Source organism: Falco cherrug, chromosome 14 (assembly GCF_023634085.1).
Source record: "Falco cherrug isolate bFalChe1 chromosome 14, bFalChe1.pri, whole genome shotgun sequence".
NCBI lineage: Eukaryota > Metazoa > Chordata > Aves > Falconiformes > Falconidae > Falco > Falco cherrug.
In genome coordinates, this window is record NC_073710.1 from 20,748,005 (window position 1) to 20,767,501 (window position 19,497).

At 48.2% G+C, this 19,497-nt stretch overlaps 1 protein-coding gene across 1 annotated transcript in view; it reads right to left on the reverse strand.

Annotated features, from left to right (window-relative positions):
• SLC7A5 (solute carrier family 7 member 5) overlaps positions 1–18,778 on the reverse strand; it is a 40,885-nt gene extending 22,107 nt beyond the window's left edge. Inside the window, exons 1-2 of the mRNA XM_005432310.4 lie at positions 18,042–18,778; positions 4,430–4,555 (exon numbers count right to left, since the gene is read on the reverse strand). Of these exons, the coding sequence (XP_005432367.3) occupies positions 4,430–4,555; positions 18,042–18,648 (733 nt within the window). The 5' untranslated portion in view covers positions 18,649–18,778. The remainder of the gene's footprint in view (positions 1–4,429; positions 4,556–18,041) is intronic.
• Between the last annotated feature and the right edge of the window lie 719 nt (positions 18,779–19,497).

Consider the following 19,497-nt stretch of genomic DNA (forward strand, 5'->3'; position numbering starts at 1 on the left):
TAGGAGGCTTCACCAACATGCTAAGCACACATTAATGACTGAAGGTTTGACTCTTCATTTCAGTACTTTCAGAACCCTCCCCCATGTCGAGTTCAGAATCTGCCAGCCACAAGTACACCTCTAAACATCTTTTTACAAAGAACACGTGATATTGGAGTGAGGGGTGCCAGTGCTGGCTGACACTGTATGCATCTATTTAAAAGAAAACCCCAAGATTAAGAACAAAACTCCCTGCCTAGTCTGAACTCTCCATGGCAAATGTCTGGAGTTCAACCTGCCTGCTTTGTCCTTAATTCACCCTGTGCTTGTTCAGCAGATGCAGCTCTGCTGGTCTCTGACAACCCAACGAAGGGACTTAAGTGAGAATAATGCTGCTGCCATCAAACAGGCACTCGAGGCACCGCAGACAAGAAATTTAAGATCAGAAATTAGGCATTAAGAGGGAAAAGGGACAATAAATTCAATAAAAATAATTCAATAAAGCAAGCGTCAAATTCTATTTCCCCAAGTCCCAAATGCCCGATTTCTTTTTTTTTCTTGGAGCAGAACTGCTGGTGAGGAATCGCAGCGAGTGCTGGAGCCCAGCACCACAGCACTCCCCGAACGTGCGGCACCTGGGGATGGCACCTCTCTGCTTGATCTGCCCGTGGGTAACTAAACATTTCAGAAGCCCCAGGACATCAACAATGGACAAGAATATATATGAAACATGGCTGTGATATGTTTGTTTAGAAATTTTTTTTTTTTTTTACATCAAAACCTTTCCTGAATTTCCTTGCTTGTAAAAAGTGTGACCATGTCCCTAAAGATTGGCACTTTTTTTAAACCACATCGCACCCACGTTAATTTTTAAGGCACCGGGAGGTGGCAGGGTGATCGGGTATGAAAAGCACAGCTGCAGACCTAACCGCAGACCGTGTCGCACCCAGTGCGGGAAGCATCCCTCAAACCTGCACAGCCACTGCCCAAAGCAGCTGCGCAGTCCGGTCCTGGGCATCCTGCTCCCCAGGACAAGCATATCGCCAAAAAGTACCCAGAGGTGGCTGGACAGAAGGCAATTTGTGAGAGCTGGTAGAACAGTAGAACCAAAAATAAGCCTAGTTTTCATAATATCAGAGTGAAAAAATACTGATCCTGTCTATGCTGTAAGTTATTTATCCTATTTAAGCGCTACAGACTGGTGGGCTCTGCCGTTGGGGGTCCATATATAAGGTTTTACACACCAATATACCAAGTTCAGGACACCGAACTTTTAAAGCCACACAACTGCAGCCACCCAAAGGCTTTTAAAAGTGCAACTTTTGTATTAGTAAAATAATTGCATCCCAAATGGGTCAGCTATACTGAGTCAACTTTCAAGCAGCTGAAAGGCTGTCTAAGTAGGAAACCAACTTCCACCCTTCTTTTGAAGTCGCATGAAAGAAGTGATGTAAAACAGCTGTCCACAGAAAGATCACAAGGAAACACTATTTTCTGTGTGGTAATATCGCCACATATTTCTTCGTCTTGAGATGTTACTGCTTTTCTGAAAATAATGAAAATATCCAATGAAAGGAAAAAAGAAAAGCCAAAAGCTGAAGGTGGGAGGTCAATACAAAGACATACTTCTGTGAAGTCTCAGAAGTTTCCACATTTGAGCAAGAAACTGTGGCACTGCTCCTCTCCTCTGTTTATAGATACTGTAAACACAAGCCAGCAACGGGACACTAACATTAAAGCGAGTTAATCAGCATTGCTCAGGTGCTATCCGGACCATCACGGGATACACAACCCCAGCGCCGCAGAAACTGCAGCCCCAGACAAATCAACATGGTGTGTATTTCACTCTGGCTTGGGACTTAATTTACCCAGCTGGTAGTGGTAGGAGTCCTCTTTGTCTGAAGAGCATTGGAACCAGTGTAACAGAAAGCAAGGGCACGCAGAGGAGCAGTAAAGGCATGGCCCTGTGGTTACGTATAGGAATCAGGATCAGCCACCTACCCAGAGGTGAAACGGGCTTTTAGAAAAAAGCTACCCGTTTCAAAGCATCAGTGCTTTAAAAGACTTGGTCTGGAGTGTTTTGCCTAGAGAAGACCCAGCAGCTCTGCACTGTACCAGTAATGACAGCACGGCCGCAGAGAGCACCGGCACAGCAGCTTCCAGGGGCACCGGCTCTGTCCCCCCTGCTCCAAGGCACCTTCGACTCACTTAAACCACTCCCGAGAGAGACTGCTTAATCCGTCCTTGTGCATCTCCAGTGAGACAGCCTCTCTGGACAATCCACTTGACCTCTGAATATACAGTTAAAAGTGGTTTTCTAATAACTAATCTAAATACCCCTTGCTTCACAGCTTGCAGCCATCGTTTCTTGTCCCAACAAAGAGCGAGAACAGCGCAGTACTCTCCCATTTTCAGTATGCTTTACGTGATGCTAGTATGCTTTCCTTGAAGAAAAAAGGAAGAAAAAAAGACAGTCTCTTGATGTATCCCTGCTACATAAAAGCATCATGTTACCTGGCATGATTTAAAGAAAAATTGAGAAAGTTGCAAAATGTAGGTGGAAGCTATGGGAAGGCATACGAAAGGAGCTTGCACATTCTTAGGGACTTGCCGGAGAGCCTGCAACTTCCATAAGGAGATTAATACAATCCACGTTAGACCACAAGTAGAATCCCAGGCAGCACGTTGTAAAATAGGAACCCAGACAAGCATAGCGTGCCACCTGGGACAAGGTGTAAACGTGGACTTTGTGAGGAGCACCCTCTGTAGATCCCAAGGTTCCCACTCTGAACCAGTTTGCTTTACCTGGAGCACTGTGTGCACAGGCAGGAAAAAAAGGGTTTGCCTTCTGAGGTCACCAGCTAACTATCACTTTTGATCTTATTACCTTCCAATCTGTCCGAAGCGGCCGGATGGTTTAGCAGAAAACTAAATGTCATGTGCAATGGCCTGTAGTGCAAGATGCACACAAGTCATAGCTGCAGCTCTCCAAGCTAGGAAAACCTGAAGCTGTAAGAGGCTTTGTAAGAGGTAAAAAGCTTCTGAGACAGAGGAATATAGGATGGGGGTGTGTGGGGGGGTGTGTGCACAAGACAGAAATGTCTTATTGGTTACAGCTGCAAGTCAATGGAAATATCATGTACTTATACCTGGGGAACCAGGGCAGAAAGCGATCCACCCTTGACAAAAAGGACAGTATAGAGGGAGGGAAAGTGATTCTGCAGATGCAAATTAAGATTGTCACCTGCAGACAAAAAACAATCGTAAATATACCTTTACGCTAAAATGTTAAAGAACTAACACAGATTTCTGTTTATTTATCCTTGTCCTTCTAAGAGAGAAAAAAAGTTGAGCAAAGCAGCCTGGGGAGTTATGAAGAGGAAGGAGGTATATTTTGTGATAAGCCTCAAACAATGTTTCTGTTGAGTGTAGGCACTGAGCTGGAAGAAAATAAAACCTCTGATAAAGCAAGAAATTCTGCAAAGACAGCACTGGCTCCCATAGCTGAGACAGGAATTAAAAAGACCCACGTGCACACACAAGCATACATACATACTTGCCAGTGCAGAGACAGGCAAGGCAGGACTATGGGCAGACTTTTATCCACGTTTAACAAACAGGGCCTGTACTGTTCCTTAAGAAAAGTTTATTTCCACAAAACACCACAAAAAAAGCACACAGTAAAGCTTATCTGTGTGGATTAGTTAATCAGATGGATTTGGAACAAAATATCTCCCTAGGTCTGAGAGGACTTTAAGTGTGCATGAAGAAAACAAGCAAAACCACCAGAAATTTGCTTTATCTTCCCATTTTTATCTCCTCCTTCAGATGCTAGTTGACAGACATGTGTGCTAGTGTCAGCTGAGAGCCCTAATATCACTGTTCATCATGTGGTTTCTGCAGCCTCGCCTGATCCCGTGTGACCCCACGGACCCAACCAAGCTTTTCCATACCTGAGGCAGGAGGAAGGGAAACGTGCAGGGGCAGTTTGTGAAAGAAGGAAAGTTACTGGGGGTTGGTTTGCACATGCAGATAATTCTCTACTAGCGAATGGCCATGACCAGCCACCAGTTACAGAAAAGACTTCCCAAGAGCCACAGCACCAAAATTTTCATTCCCTGTAGACTTGGCAGCTCTGCAGATCTCAAAGGGAGAGGCCACACAGTGACTGCACCAAGTGGGAAAGAGCTTGGGTGATATATGCTGGGTTCCACTAGCGTGAAATCAAGCATAACTTTGGCTAGGTAAATACAAAATCTCGCAAATAAAATGCACAAAAGCACTCAAAGCACAAGGTGGAAGTATCACCCAAGCATGCAAGAGAACGGAAGATGTTTGTAAAGCACTTCTGCTATCTCTGAAATGCTTGGGTTGGGACTCTCGGGCTTTATCCCTAATTCCCAGATTCTGCTTTAACTGCACACCACCTTCAACAGGGAAACATACTCACCCTTTGCAAGCTGCACGAAGCCAAGAATGATGATCAGAGCCAGCGCCAGCAGCTTGGCCGCAGCAAAGGCATCCTGAACACGAGTAGCAGCTTTCACGCTGTAACAGTTCACTGCTGTGAGGAGCACTAAGGGAAATGGACAAGAAAAGGCACATCAGTTGTCAGCGAAACACTTAAAATGCAAACCAAATTATGACAAATTGGCATTTGCTTTCTGCTAAAACTTAAACACACACAAAGACTCTCTTCCTAAAGTAGTAACTTTTCAAAAGCAAGGCTCTGCAGCCACACACTTCTCTGTTTCGTCTTTCGTTTTGGCAATAGGTGGGTTGAACAGTTCATACGCTCCCTGGGACAAGGAACTGCCCTGCAGCCCTGGGAAGTTATGCTTCTGAGGGCAGATAAATAAAAGCCCTTACTGCAACCATTACCATCAAAGTGCTTGGTTGCAATCCCTGTTAAGTGGATCCAGTTTAATGCTGCTGTGGTGTGAAAACACCATAGAAACATCAGGACAAGCTCCCAGAACTGATATATAGCTATCTGTGTAACATTAGCACCTAAAAGGCTATGGAGGCCACACCACTGCCTAAACATATTGGAAGAGACGTCCCTGGCCCGACCTGTTCGGCAAGTGGCACAGCTGGGAAAAGCAGCTGGATCTAAGGAGACCCTCATCCTCTGCCCGACCCACTCCACCAGCGGTGCCAGCGGCCGTGCCGGCTCTCAGAGGTGCTCAGCACGGCAGCAGTGGAAGAGACGGCTGCGCAGAGCAGCTCAGCGGCTCCGATGTGCTGTGGCTGCTCTTGGACTTGATCGCGCTGCCTCCCCGTCAGCATTTTGCTTGTCGAGAAGCTCCCGCTACCGACAAATTGCTCTGTGGTTAATGCACCTAATGAAACCTTTTTTCCTACCTTTTTTTGCCTTGTTCCTCCACCACCCTCCTCTGTATCACCCACTCCTGCTGCTATTTAGTGTGGCACTCCTACCAGGCAAGGGACAGCATGAACTAGGGTTTATCTAAAGCCAGATGCTGACTGGCCAAGTTTCACCTGCTTCACAGAAAATAATGGCTAAAGCCTTTACTGCTCTTCCAAATCACTTACTATTTTCGTGCCCTGCTCACTCCCCACTCCCCAGCGCCTGTTGCTTGTTATAGAGGCAGGCAAATGTCACACAGAGAATGACAGTGCCCTACGTGCTGCATGCCCTCCCCTCCTCCTTGTCTCCCTTGCACCGAGCCACCCCTCGCTGCCTCCACACCAGCTTGCCAGCAGCCCCCGGAGCTGACCCGGCACCGAGCAGCTCAGGGAGGAGCAGATCTCAACCTTTCGTCTTGAGCTGGATTTTCCCAGCGGGATCATTTCCAAGCTGGCTTCTGCCCTCCTGCAAAGGCCCCTTCCCACATCCTGCAGCTCATTTTCACAGGACGCCACTGCCTCGACCAGAGCCAAACAGCTGCTCCTGAAAATATTCAGCTCGGAAGCAGCTCACCCTTCTCTTGAGGTTACGGGCTATATCTGCACTCGCAGTTTAAAGCCCAGAGCATTTGATGGAGATATTTCAGCCTTAATCAAACCCCCAGAGAAATGAGAGGGCTCAGCAGCATCCTTGTCAGGCCACCAGCCTCTCCAAGAGATTGCTGGTGGAGACTCTGGCCACAAGCCTGTCCCCATGGGGCTGAGCCACTCGGGGTCCTTCAGAATGGAGGCAGAAGGTGACGGATAGGAGAAATACCCACAGGAGGCAGAAATACCCGTAGCTGGATTGCTTGGTTACCACCCTCAAGAGCACCCAGTGCCTTAAGACCCTCAACACATCACAGAAAACCACAGTGCACCCCTACTCTGAAGCAAGGTGGCCTCCCAGCTACAGACCGGTACCCAGCTGAGTGTGCCCCGAGTGCAGGACACAGGCACCAGCACCCCCCATATTCACTCAGCACCTGCAACACGAGGCGGTGGCCCAGGACCGGCAGAGCCTGCCTTCCTGCCTTACAGCAGGACCAAGCACCAGAGCTGCCGATACCTCACCAGCTTGGAGCTATGGCACGTTCCCACAGCCTCACACCCTGCCTCCCAGCAACGGCACAATAAACTGCAAACCGAGAAATAAAACCATGGGAGGAGGAAGAAGTATTTAGGCATTTAAAAGGGCCTTATTGCCTCACTGCCATCCTGCCCTGCCTGTGAGAAAGCAACTGCATTGGTAAGAGTTCAGGAAGATGCACACAGAGCCCATGCCAGAGCTGAGAATAGCCTTCCTGGAACACATGGGCACAGACAGGCTCAGACATACCCACAGGCTGGCTTCAGAGAGCTCGGTCACCAGGGACCACAGTATCGGGGTCTGACAGCAATGATGAGACTTTGTGTTCCTGCTCAAGTGAGCGCCGAGTGTGACAGGGCTTCCCGGTGACTCAGAGCACAGGCAGGCAAGAAGGGATCCAGCGTGTCGTTCATTCACAGGGGGCTGGGAGCTGCTACGCCCACTACACGTCAGGCTGAGAGGACTGAAGTGTCCGCACGTTGGTCAGGGAAAGGCTGCTGGTAGGGGACCATTGGGCAGGGAAGAGCAAAGCCAGCTCCATCTGCACATCCCAGAGTATGATGACTGCTTTGGGGATAGTTGGCTTCCACACCCCCAAACCCCTTGGATCTAGCGTCATCTCAACAGAAGAGAATGTAAAGTTTGGAGAAATGAAAGAGTTGGACATCTTTGCAAAGAAAACCACATGATCGAATATGTCTTACAAGAATGAAAGCCAGAAGGAAATAAGGCATTTCAGAATCACTTTTTTTTTTTTTTTTTTTTTTTTTTTAATCATGCCTCTCAAGCCCCTTTGGCACTCTGGGGGTGTCTGGGTATTTGGAGTGGGTGAGACTGAAACAATGCAGAGCTGTTTCCATTCGGAAGGACACCCGTACTCCCATGAGCTCTTAACACAAGCCACAGGACAGCACGAGCTGGTCTTTGGTTGCGCCAGCCGAAAGCCAGCAGTGAGGAACCGTGCCAGCCAACCCGCCACACCACCTCCCCCCTCTGTAACACCCCGTCCCAGCGTCCCTCACCCTGTGCTCTGCAGGGCCGATACGGTGCATCTCACTCGAAAGACACGGCACGAAAGACCAAAAAGTCCAGGCGTGGAGGCTTTTCAGCCTCGAGCAGCAGGCCAGCAGCGTCAGCGCTGTGCAGGGGCAAAGCTCTGTCCCCTTGCAGCGAGATTGCAATGGATCTGCCTCCAACCAGTACGCTAAAAGGGACACTGTCCAGATACACGGGGAGGGGAAAACAAAGGTAAGCAAGGTCAGCTTACATATGCCTGTGCTACAGGGGGGAGGTGAGGGGGGAGAAGAGAACACAGCGAAGTATCACTAAGCACAGATGACAAATCATCTACTAAAAGCACCTCTAGTGAACCTTAACGGGGAGGGGAGGGAGGAAACCAAAGATCCAGGATTCACTTCGACCAGCAATTACGCTAAAAATAAAACTCTCCCTGTTTACAGAGGGATATTTAAAGGATGAGCTAACACATCTAAAAGCACACTTTTCGTGTTGGTGAAGACAGCCCTCAGAGGTGTGACAGTGACATTCCCTTCCCCATTTAGGCATTCTGTGTCTTTGACAATAGCTGCTTCAGCCCCCACGGTAAATACTGACTTTCTTGGGGCCGTTTCTCACGTTCTGGTTCTGTACAGAGTCTCGGTTGGATGGACCGTGGGACGGCAACGGTGTACATAAAAGGCAAAAGCTTTCTACACAGTCCGAAACTGAAAAGCAATGGAAGTGTCGGTATTGAGCCCTTAAAAACACACTGGTGCCAGATAAACAGGCTCTGTAAAAATAAGAAAACACTTAGGGCCAAGACTATAAGCAGGACTGAAAGCTTCTTCCACGCCAGTTGTGATTCAGAGCCCTTTGAGTCACAATCTCTCTGCTTTGCTTTTCCCACCATGTAATAATATTTGTCTTTCCTAAAGGAGTGTGGTGGAGTTACTACATTTAAATGCTTTCAAGATAGGAAGGGCCAAAAAAAAACCCCCAAAACAACCCAGTCCCACCCACCAGGAAGGATCCTACAGACACAGTGACGAAAAGACAGACCGAGTACTTTTTCAGTAAAGCTCCCTGACAAATTCCAGTGGTTGCTCAACTTCTCGGGAGACCAGAGGGCTGGGGTTTCTTACAGCAGAAAGTTTTATTCCTTTGATCCAAGATGCCACTCTGCAAAGCAGGGGCTGCAGGACTCCTCCTGGCACTGCTCCGTTCACCTCAGATGAACTGCTCCGCGTGAACAACGGGGGAAAGTTGTACGGCCACAGCTTTATACATCAGGGCAATGATACAAAGCAGGGAAAGATCGGATGGCACTGCCCTAATTTCTGCAGCACCTTTCCTAAGGCCACTGGCCCTGCCAAAAGCCGGCTGTGCAGCCAGGCAGACTTTCAGCGTGACCTGTCGGGGCCATTCTCGGGAATCGTTCTAGGAATAAGGATTTCAGCACAACCCGGCGTGACACGCTCTGTCTGATCCAGCAGCCCCTCTCCAAACACTTTACATAATTGGGATAATAGGAGCTAGAAAGCTGCAGTGATTGCAGATATAAGATATTTATGTACTTCTGCCAGAAGTAGGAAAGATACTGGCTTTTGACTGCTGTCGAGAGAACGTGCTCACAAGGTGGTGTTCACCCCTTCATCTCTTCCAGTGACTGTCCAAGCTAGCTGAGAGTGAGTGTCATTGCAAGATACTCAAGCCACAGGGGATGCCAGAGGCTTTCAAAGAGAAGTTTGGCTTTCTGAAGACAACGGCGGGTCTGGCTTCAGTTATTTACTCTGTTCTAGTAGTCCTCGCTGGCTTCAGGCACGTCACTTAACCTCGTCCTGCTGGCACTCACCTGCCCAGTCAGGTAATCTCCCCATTACTGGGAGGAGCCAAGGATAAACTGATTACTACAGCATAGGACCAAGAACCTTGTCTCCTCGCAATTCACATTTTATGGGCATATTACTTTGAACTCAAGTTCCAAGATGCCTCCCAACCCTGATTTCTAGATCACAACAGGAATAAACCCTTACAAAGCAGACACAGAAAGGGATCATGACAATCCCCACGTAGAACAAGTCCACAACAAACACACGGTATGTAACAACAGCTCCTATGTCTACAAAGGAAAGGCAGGATGTAGTAAAGCTGCCCTGAGGGTATGTGGTTCTGCCCAAAGCAAATAGGACATGAAGGAAGCCCGCACACAGGTAAACCAACAGGGCTTGGCATTTATGATGCAACAGTCCTGGCAACTACCCTACAGAAAAAGGCAGGGCCGCAGCTTTCCTGGAGTAATGGAACACGGCCGTGGATCAGAGGCAGAGTAAAGACAGTGCTCACGGAGGCTTTGTTCGGAGAAAAAAAAGCAAACAAGCAAGGAGCCGATCCACAGCTCTGCGCACTCGTCCTCATTCGCAGGGGAAAAAAAGGATCCAACTCCAGCACCATATGTAACTTGCTGATGGGGGACGGGAGTCTGCTCAACCCAAGATCTTTAGCAGCTTTTCATTGTAGGAATTCTTGAGGTACTGGCACAGCTGCATTCATGCTGCTTGTGAGGTTACATACCTTGGGAGCCTTGCACAACGCCACTTCTGTCCTTTATTTCCTCTCCTACAGGTTTCCCTGGTCTTGACCTGTAGTGCTTCCCATATAACTCAGTATACACCTCTGTGACAAGGATAGATGTAAGTAGCTTGCTTTAAAGAAGTGAACTCAATTAACTTGCTGCAAGTTACCCACGTATTCTTTTTTGTGGTATTAGAGGACCAGCATGAAAATGCATAGTAAGGTACGGGACTTGTGGAGGGAAACAGGAAGAATGAAGGGAAATCCTCCATCTCAGCTTCCCCTCCAGGAAAACAGGGACTGTAACACCTCCACACACAGAGGATAAAGCATGCAATGATTCCTGTTTGTAACGCACATTTCCAAAGGGCTTAGCCCTTACAGTCCTAAGACGATGCTGCAGTTTACCATCCACCACGAGATGATGTTGATTTTCTCTTCACAGTTACAGAACAGTTCTCAGCTCCTTCCCATTTCCCCGCTCCACAGCAAGGCTGCTCCTTTCGCTCTTGGCAAAAGTGCAGATGATGGACAAGCGGTTTCCTCTTCTACCAAAGACGGTGCAACCAGGTTTCACACAGGGACAATATACACTGAGCCTGTGGCCACCAAGAGCCAAACCACAGGGATGACAGCACCACGTGGCACAGACACAAACTGGTCCACGTGCTTTAAAAAACCCTGCTACCTAGGCTCACCAGAGGTCAGACACATGGAAAATAAAATTACTCCACACAGTACGAACAAGGAATTATGCTATACTGACTACAGCGGTTAAACCCATGGGACAAGTCAATGCCTTAACCAGACGCTAAGGCCAAACTCCCACACTTTATATTCAGGTGGTTGTGACGCCGCAGCGTCTTCCAGTAGTCTCAGATGTCTTATTTCTAATAGCACAACCTAGCATGAGACATACAGACAAGAACAGAGACAGAAAACGGGTTGGGAAATTTCACCTTGATGGGTATTGAGTGAAGACTTGTGCCCTGCAAGGCAGTAAAGAGAAAAAGCAGAAGGAAAAACTTTGCAGATATTTCTTCAAGGACAAGTCTCTGGAGAAACCGAACAGTCAGGGCAATGAGTCTGCAGAAAGGAAACCCTTAGTAGCACATGAGGCTGTTGGAAAGGAGCACTTGACCCCACAGCAAATGTATCTTTATGTATCAACTTATAATAATAAACACACCTGGCAACTGTTTACAGTCTCCTTGTTATTTTCCTTCCCAAAACAGCGGTGCTGGGGACCGGGGGAACAGCTGCATCAAAGGACCACAGGTGGAAGGAGAAGGTGAAGGCTGCCCTAACGCTGCAGTTTAAGAAAAGAGATTGCCTCCAGACCCGCCTTGAGACCACGAGCTCTGGCTCTCCCCAACAAATGGCTGCAGACCCCTGAAAGCGTCACCGCTCCATCCTTGCACCGGCTTCCAGTTCCAGGAAGTCCCTGGTGCTGAAACAGGTCGGAGCTGGGAGCCAGCACCAGGAGCCAGCACCAGGAGCCAGCACCAGGAGCCAGCACCGCTAGCGCAAAGCAGGATGCTGCTATCATTTCATCATGTACCACAGATCCCAGCAGCATCCACACCCTCCGGTTTCCAGAATTCCGCAAGAATAAATTAACAAGCACTCACTTGCCATCCCTCTCTCTCACGAGCTGTGCCAACCAGTGCGGCGCAGGCAGGGCCAAAAGGCAGCGCCAGAACTGCCCGGAGGACGAGCTCAGCGCACAATTAACTGCTGAAGCTGGATCTCAAGCCTACGTAAACGCACCCCTTGCTTTGGTACCAGGTTCTGTAATAACGGCAGGTTCAGTTTACGCTATTCAAACTGTGTGGTTTGAATAAAAACTATGAAGAATTCATTAATATTAGGGGAGCTAACTCCTAGCCGCTAGTAGTAGTAGTAAACTATTTTGTTTCCTTAGAAAGAAGCTTGTGTTTTTACTGTCAAAGTTTCTAAATTACATGATGCCGCAATTTCACAAAACAGGTCATTTTACCACAGGAAGACAAACAAAAGATATTTTGCAATGGGAGAAAGGGGTAGATTTGTTCCATTCCCAGCAAATTAAAAGGACCCCATAACTATCACGAGCTAAACATCTTTTCCACCATGCCCACCTGATATGAAACATCTTCCTGACAGCAAACAACACTTACTAATATGTTACGTGCACTTTAAGCCCCACAGACATACCACCATCTGTGCCGAACAGACGGTCAGCTACCAGACCTGCAAACCACGGCATCTTACCTGGCCCACAGAGACATTATGCTCACAGAAACACCTCCCCATAATTGTACTGAAGCAGGTTCCACAAATCCACAGAAAGGTGGTTGAACTTCACCGCTGAGAGCTAAACTCTGGGTCATGAACTCAATGAAAAATTCCAGGCAGGTTTTAGTCTGAATCACACCACCTATCCTAAGCAGGGGGTCAGAACTCAGCCCTGCACGCTGACTGGCAAGAACCCGCTTTCTCACATCCTTCTCATTTGATCTATTGGCCGCATCTGACACTGGGACTATAAGACTCCTGGAATACTTGAAATACCTAGTGATGTTGCTTTGAATTAGACTGACGATGGAGAATTTCTCTGAGAAAGCCTTCCTAATTTGTTCATGTCAGAAGAGAAAGACTCTGAAGGATCTCAGTGGTAATGTAAATCATTCAAATACAATAAAATTTAATGGGACATTTGTTGCGAGAGCCAAGAGAGGGGTGCCAAGAAATGCGGTAGTTGCTTACTGTGCTTCAAGAGTCCTCCAAACCGTCACCCATTTCAGAAGAGTCCTACTAGTGTCAGAGGCCGTTTTCATTAACGCTACTCTCTCTAATTAAACACAGCTTTTAAAAAAGCAACCTCAGATTTGCAGCATTAGCATACAGCAGGGATTCTACAAAGGCCCTTTCCCTCCACTCTGATCAAACAAGCGCATATTTACTGCTAAAGCTTAGCCAGTTAATCCACCTTGCTGGGGGCTGGGGGGGGCGGGGGGCAGCGGTGGAAAGTCTTCAAACTCTTTAAAGCTTCACACCCTGCTTGTCCTGGCAGATTAAATCCAAGTAGCGATGCTGCAAAATAAAACCCATCTTAGACAAGCACAAGATGTATTTTGTGTTTCCCTCGCTAACCATCTAATACCTGATGGGTTGAAAATCTACCCATAGCTTCACTTTGAACAGCTAGTCAAGCAGCCAAACTTGTCAGATTAAAATAAAACCTTAATACCAAATGAAGATGTTCCTGCTTTGAACATCTGCAATCTCTAGTTGAAATGCTGACAGTGAATATTCACTTATGGACTACAGCTATAATTTGGCAAGCACTCACGGCATGTGTTTAGACACTTTTGCCAAACCCCGGCTTTGATACCATTCTCCTCTAACTCACAATGTACTCAGGGGGGGTGTCAGGCACTTATGCTATTAGATATGACTCAACTCTGCGCTGACTGCTACTAATTCTTCCACTATTAGGCTGTTCATAACAAAAGAGACGAATGAGCAATAGGTGATCGTGCTTGCAGGAATTCCATGCTTGCAGGAGAAGCGCCCAAAATATTTCAGAAGCAGCAAAGGAAGTCTAAAGAAATTCTGAAGAAGATTAAGATACTGTAGCTTTGGAAGAAGCAGATATTGCTGCAGCAATATTGGGGTTATTAGTGCCAGATGAGCATATATAATTAACAAGTGATAAAAGGCCTCAGAGGCTAACAATCAAATCACTGATTTGACATTGAAGATGAAGAGTAAAATTATATGCAACTGGCAGGGTTTCTCAAGCTTCTGTGGAGCAGATTACACTGTCAAGAAATAAGTAAATTACAGAATAACCTGTTATGTAGCACACAGCGGGGGTGTGGCAGGCTGTGTGTAAGAACCTGTGTACAAAGAACAGTTCAGGCACCAGCGAAACACCAAGCAAGAACCAGCTGGGGGCTGGAAGCAGCGTTATTCCTCATCCCCCTTTACCTGCAGGGAATTCCCTGTACCACAGTTCAGAGACCTCTCACATGTAGGAAACCTGCAAATTAACAGGTGGAAATAAGGAACATGGATGTTAACTTTAACTGGGCAATTTGAAACTTTCCATCTTTAAGCTATATCTACAACATACACTGTGTATTAGGTTGTGCTCTGTGAGTTTTTAATGGTTTTTGTTAAGATTTATCAGTTCAGATTTAAGAAATGTTAACACAAGCATCAGCCAACTGTAAAAGAGGATCTGACCGACATGCACTGGAAGACATCAGGGATGCACCTTCAACTGGATGCTGTTCCACGCCATCTCTTCCATGGGAAAAAAAAGACAGGATTAAACAGGTTTACACAATCCTGCTTCTGCTACATGAAGATGGTCCTGCAACGTATATAAACAACAAGTTCTTTCAAAGCTACACTTGCTACCTAAATATTCTGTTAAAAGGCGTGTATTTTTTAATTCTAAGTAAAAATAAACTGTAGAAAATAGCAGAAAAAGATACAAGTGTGTTGGAAGTACAGTGTGAATGTACGTTCCGCTGTGATGCTTTCTCAAGAGAACAAGAAGAGGAGCCAACAACAAATACAACGGATCCTCATTTATCTACGTAGATTCAAATTTGCACCTGAGACACCAAGTACAGAATCCTTAGCAGTTTAATTCTTTGCCATGTACAATACTAATACTGTAATGTAGATGTCATCAAACACAAAACCTCAGGACATAGTAACTGTGCCTCCATCCTCTATAGAAGGGGTAAAACTGGTTTAGATAAGATTGTATTTGGGGGAATTCAAATTATTGTTGGGTATTCACGCAGATGCACAAATTCTCAGTTTCATTAACTTCTCCTGTTCAAAAACACTTGGATACCACGCAGACTTTGTGTTTGTTATCCCTTAGCATCTGCTTTTATGATTTATCAGTTCTAAAAGCATCAGCCAGCCAGTCTTACAGCTAAAATAACACGATCAGGTTTCTGAGTTTCCCAAGAAACCCGCAGCCTGAAAAACATTAAGCCAAACTACCTGGAAATTCTTACAACCAGGGAGCACTGGCTGTTGCGCGGTGAACATAAAATACACCGCACTAATGATGAACAGCTTGACCCACCTTGCCACAGGAAGACTTCCCCACACTTTTATTTGGCAGCTATAATAAGCGTTCGTGTTGTCTTATGGAAGAAGCAGTCTTGAATACTAACTGGCTGGAGATCGTAATCTTGATAGCAGAAAATACCTATTTGTAGTGAAATTTTACTTACCACCCACCTTGTTTTCCTCAGCACCTTAAGGGGAACAAAATTCCCTAATCCAGCTATTTTTTTCTTTCTTTCAAGACTGTGATTTATTTAGATTATCTTCATGCCTAGGAATTCAATTTCTGTACTTCACGGTGGCAAATACCAAACAACACGTTATTTATTCAACTGTTCAACACTGGTAACACTCGCAGTGGAAACGAGTAACTGTTGTTATTTCTCCTGTTGCTAGAAGCCATGCAGCCAATTGCATTTATGTTGAGATACAAACTTTGCAAAGAATACAGCTGGTACTGTTCTGGACGGCTGGGTTTTAGCTACATAGTAAGTCAACTGTATTCCAGCCCCGGGGCCCCACATTCCCCTGTTGCTTCCTAAACTGTTCTTCCCCTCTTTGAGGTAACTCATTAGTGTATGCTCTGGAGCGTATGTACAAATAGGCCATTTTTCCTACCCCAGGGCTCTTGAAAAAACATAAATATCTCCCTGGGTAGGGGTATGTTGGGAACAACCATGTAACAAAGCCGCTTGTTAGTCCATAGAAGTTTTGTGTGACTTGCTAAGTCCTTGGACCAGATTTACTTCATTTGTTGTTCCTAGATCATGATGTGGTTTTGGCACCAGACAGTCAACAAGCTAACTGCAAAATCAAAGTTACAGAACACTAACTTGCTGAAGGCAAAGCATGATGAACTAACCTTTTGTAGCAAAAGAGACAAACAAAAATTTAACCCAAAGCATAAACAAAATAGTAGCCAGGGTGTAGGGGGGGATAAAGTTTGAAGAAGAAACACATGGAAATTACGCAGATTTGTAGAACTAGCAACTCTTCCCTTGGCATTTCAGGATAAAGGTTAAAGAACAAATTCTGCTTCAGGAAAACTACTAATTGCTAGCAAAAGGAGGTTGGAGACATGTTACTTATTAGAGGAGCTTAAGTAGGAATGAGACCTGGCATCAAGAAATTTCATGTTGCAATCCATGGTCACAGAACCAGATCTTGCCATGGGCAAGTCTGCTTCACCCCTGTATTTTTTTTCTGATCAGTAAAACCTCATCCTACCTATTTTGGGAAAGATCTTGCAGAGGAAAAACTACTTATTATTAGAAACATGTTCTCAAAGGCTTTGCCGACTACAATATGTTCCTGCACAGGGAAACTTTGACATAAAACACCAAGAAAGCCCATTTAATCAACGCTCTAATTCTGTTAGCTTCTCAGCAGAAAAACGTGAACGCCACATGCATGCATGCCCCTTGTCTCTGTGTCACTGAAGAAACCACACTGCAGACTGAAGGAAAGCTCTAAAAAGAGGTTTTTTCACAAGGCCCTACTTGAGGCAAGAAACCCGTCAGCAGAACTCTTTTCTAACCCCGCTACAGCTTTCTCAGTTGGGTTAGTGCATTTCCTTGATAGATGCACTTCATTTTGTTAAAAACTTGGATGGAAAGTCCACATGCCTGTCTACTTGTCCTTACGTTCCTAAAAATTTATCTGGGGAATGAGTAAGCTTCAACCTCGCCCAAAGAATGTACAAATTGCTGTCCCACCTGTTATTTATCTTATTGTCATCTACCAAAGATTTGGTCAGTGTGTGTATGAAGACAGTTACAGACAATCTATCTTCCTCTAACGACCATGTGCTGCCACTTTTGAATGCCTGCGATCCTCAGAGGGTGAAGGAATCTAACACAATCTCCCTTTGGACAGCACGAACAAGCAGCCTTCCCTTCACAACCTCAAAATGAAAAAATAAAAAGACCACCTGATCATCACTTCGTATACTGAACATGCGCTTTACAAAGCCCTCACAAAAAACTATAACCTCTCCCAACGTACATCTTTACAACAGCACAAGAACTACCAGTGCAGTAGAACACAGACTGAACAGAAAATGAGAAGAGAAAGGCAGAAAATGATCCTGTATTTAAAGGATGAGAAATCTGGATAGAGTGACTTTGCAGTCACTGGAGGAATGGAAAATGGGGTGTCAGCGGCAAAACCGCAGACCTCAAAATACCAGCGATGGTAAAAACTGCAGCAGGAGAGATCGATCCGCGTGCCAATGGCAACATCAGCGGCCCTAAATTCATCACAGCATGACTGAAAGGCAATGCCTCACGAAACGCAATGTTTGCTAGCAAAAAACCCCAGGTTTTGAGCTTGCTATCAGTGCACATACAGCCAAGAAACATCTTGTCTCAAAACTGGTGCTGAAAACAGCCAGGCACTGCAGCACAGGCCATGTTCAGCACCAGTTGGTCGTGACAGATAATCTGCCAACTGCACGTTATCCTCACGTACCTCTGCACACAAACACCCACCGCAGCCCCCGCGGCCCCTCAGCACTGCAGGGCTGCAAGAGGAGATGTTACCCCGGCCAAACGCACCTCTGCGGGAGGGCAGGAGAAATCCCATTCCAGCACGAAGGCAAAACGCATGTTGCATTTGCTGCACGCTGCTCACTGCGTTGCTGGAAATCAGAGAGGCTCGCTAGCCTGTAACCGGCATTTGGGGAATATTTTGCTCAATTTATTTGGGATGGGACGCATTTTCTGCTCACAGCAGCCCCCGACCCCCAGTATGCAGCCAGCGGAGCAGAGGAGAGATGGTGCACCTCCTGCAACGCGGCGGGCTCGAGGGCAGCTAGCCGTTTGGGCAGACTTTTGGGGAAGGCGACGGTGAGCGGGCAGCCACGTGCGGCAGCGGGACAGCGGGCACCTGGAGAGGGACCGCGAGTACTTACGGACGCAGAGACAGGCCACCAGCTTGGCAGCCTCGTCGGGCACCGGGCAGACGGGGAAGATGGGCTTGAGCAGGTAGGTGGCGAAGACCAGAGCGACGATGTACTGCGAGGAGGGCCGGATGATGAGCAGCTCTATCCAGAGCTTGAGGAAGGCGGGCAGGGAGCCGTACACCTCCAGCATGTAGGCGTAGTCCCCGCCGGACTTGGTGATGGTGGTGCCCAGCTCGGCGTAGCAGAGGGCACCCACGATGGAGAAGGCCCCGCAGACGGCCCACACCACCAGCGACAGCCCGGGCGAGCCGGCCTCCCGCAGCACGCCCGTGGGGGTGACGAAGATGCCGGAGCCGATGATGGTGCCGACGATGATGGCCACGCCGTTGAGCAGCGTGATGGAGCGCTGCAGGGTCACCCCCTCGGCCTCGGCGGAGGCGCAGGGCGAGGGCGAGCGGACGCAGCCGTTCTCCTGCGCCCCGCCATCCGCCGCCTCCAGCATCTTCTCCATCGCCTGCTTCTCCTCCTCCTGCGCCAGCGAGGCGGCCGAGCCCGCCGGGCTCCGCTTCTTCACCCCGCTGCTGCCGGGGCTGCCGGCGCCGCCGCTGCCCGACATGGTGGCGCGGAGCGGAGCGGAGCGGGGCGCGGAGCGGCGCGGAGCGGGGCGGGGGGGCAGGGCGCGGGGCCGCCACCATGCAGCGCTGCCGCCCCTTTTGTTCCGGCGGCGGTGGGCGGCGTGCGCCGAGCGCCTCCCGCCCGGGCGGGGAGCGGGGCTGGCCTCCTTTCCGGGGGGGGGGGGGGAGGAGGAGGAGGAGGAGGAGGAGGAGGAAGGATGGTGTCGCAGGGCCCCGGGAACCGGCGGCTATGGGTCCCTTTCCAGGCGCGCAGGCCACCCGCACCCCCCTCGCAAGGGGCCAGAGGCGCGGCGGGGAGGGGGACCAAGGGGACCAAAGAGCCCCCCCCGCCCCCGCCCCTGCCCCCGGGGGCTCCCCGCTGCCGGGAGGGGAGGGGGTCACCCTGCACCCCAGACTGGGCGGCTGTTCTTAGAAAGCAGAATGGGTCTTTGTGTGTAAACCCCAAATCCAGCAACACGCGCCCCTCCCAGCCCCCCCTGATCTCAGCCCCCCCAGCCCCCCCGATCTCAGCCCCCCCAGCCCCCCCTGATCTCAGCCCCCCCAGCCCCCCTGATCTCAGTGCATTTGCTGTGCTCCTGTTTGACAGATCCGTGGGCCAAGGCCCCTCGCTGCATCACCGTGCTTCTGCAGAGGCACTGCAGGCATCTTCCTGTCATCTCAGGCACCCAGACTACCAAAAAGATGCATTTGCCAAAAAAAATTACAATAAAACCTTTCTGCTAACCTGGCAAGTGTGCAGGCAAAACAGGCAACTTCTACCACGCCACCTCAGTGAAGGCGTCGGGTTTGAACCCGAGGAGACTTACTCGGATAGCTCACAACAGTGCCCA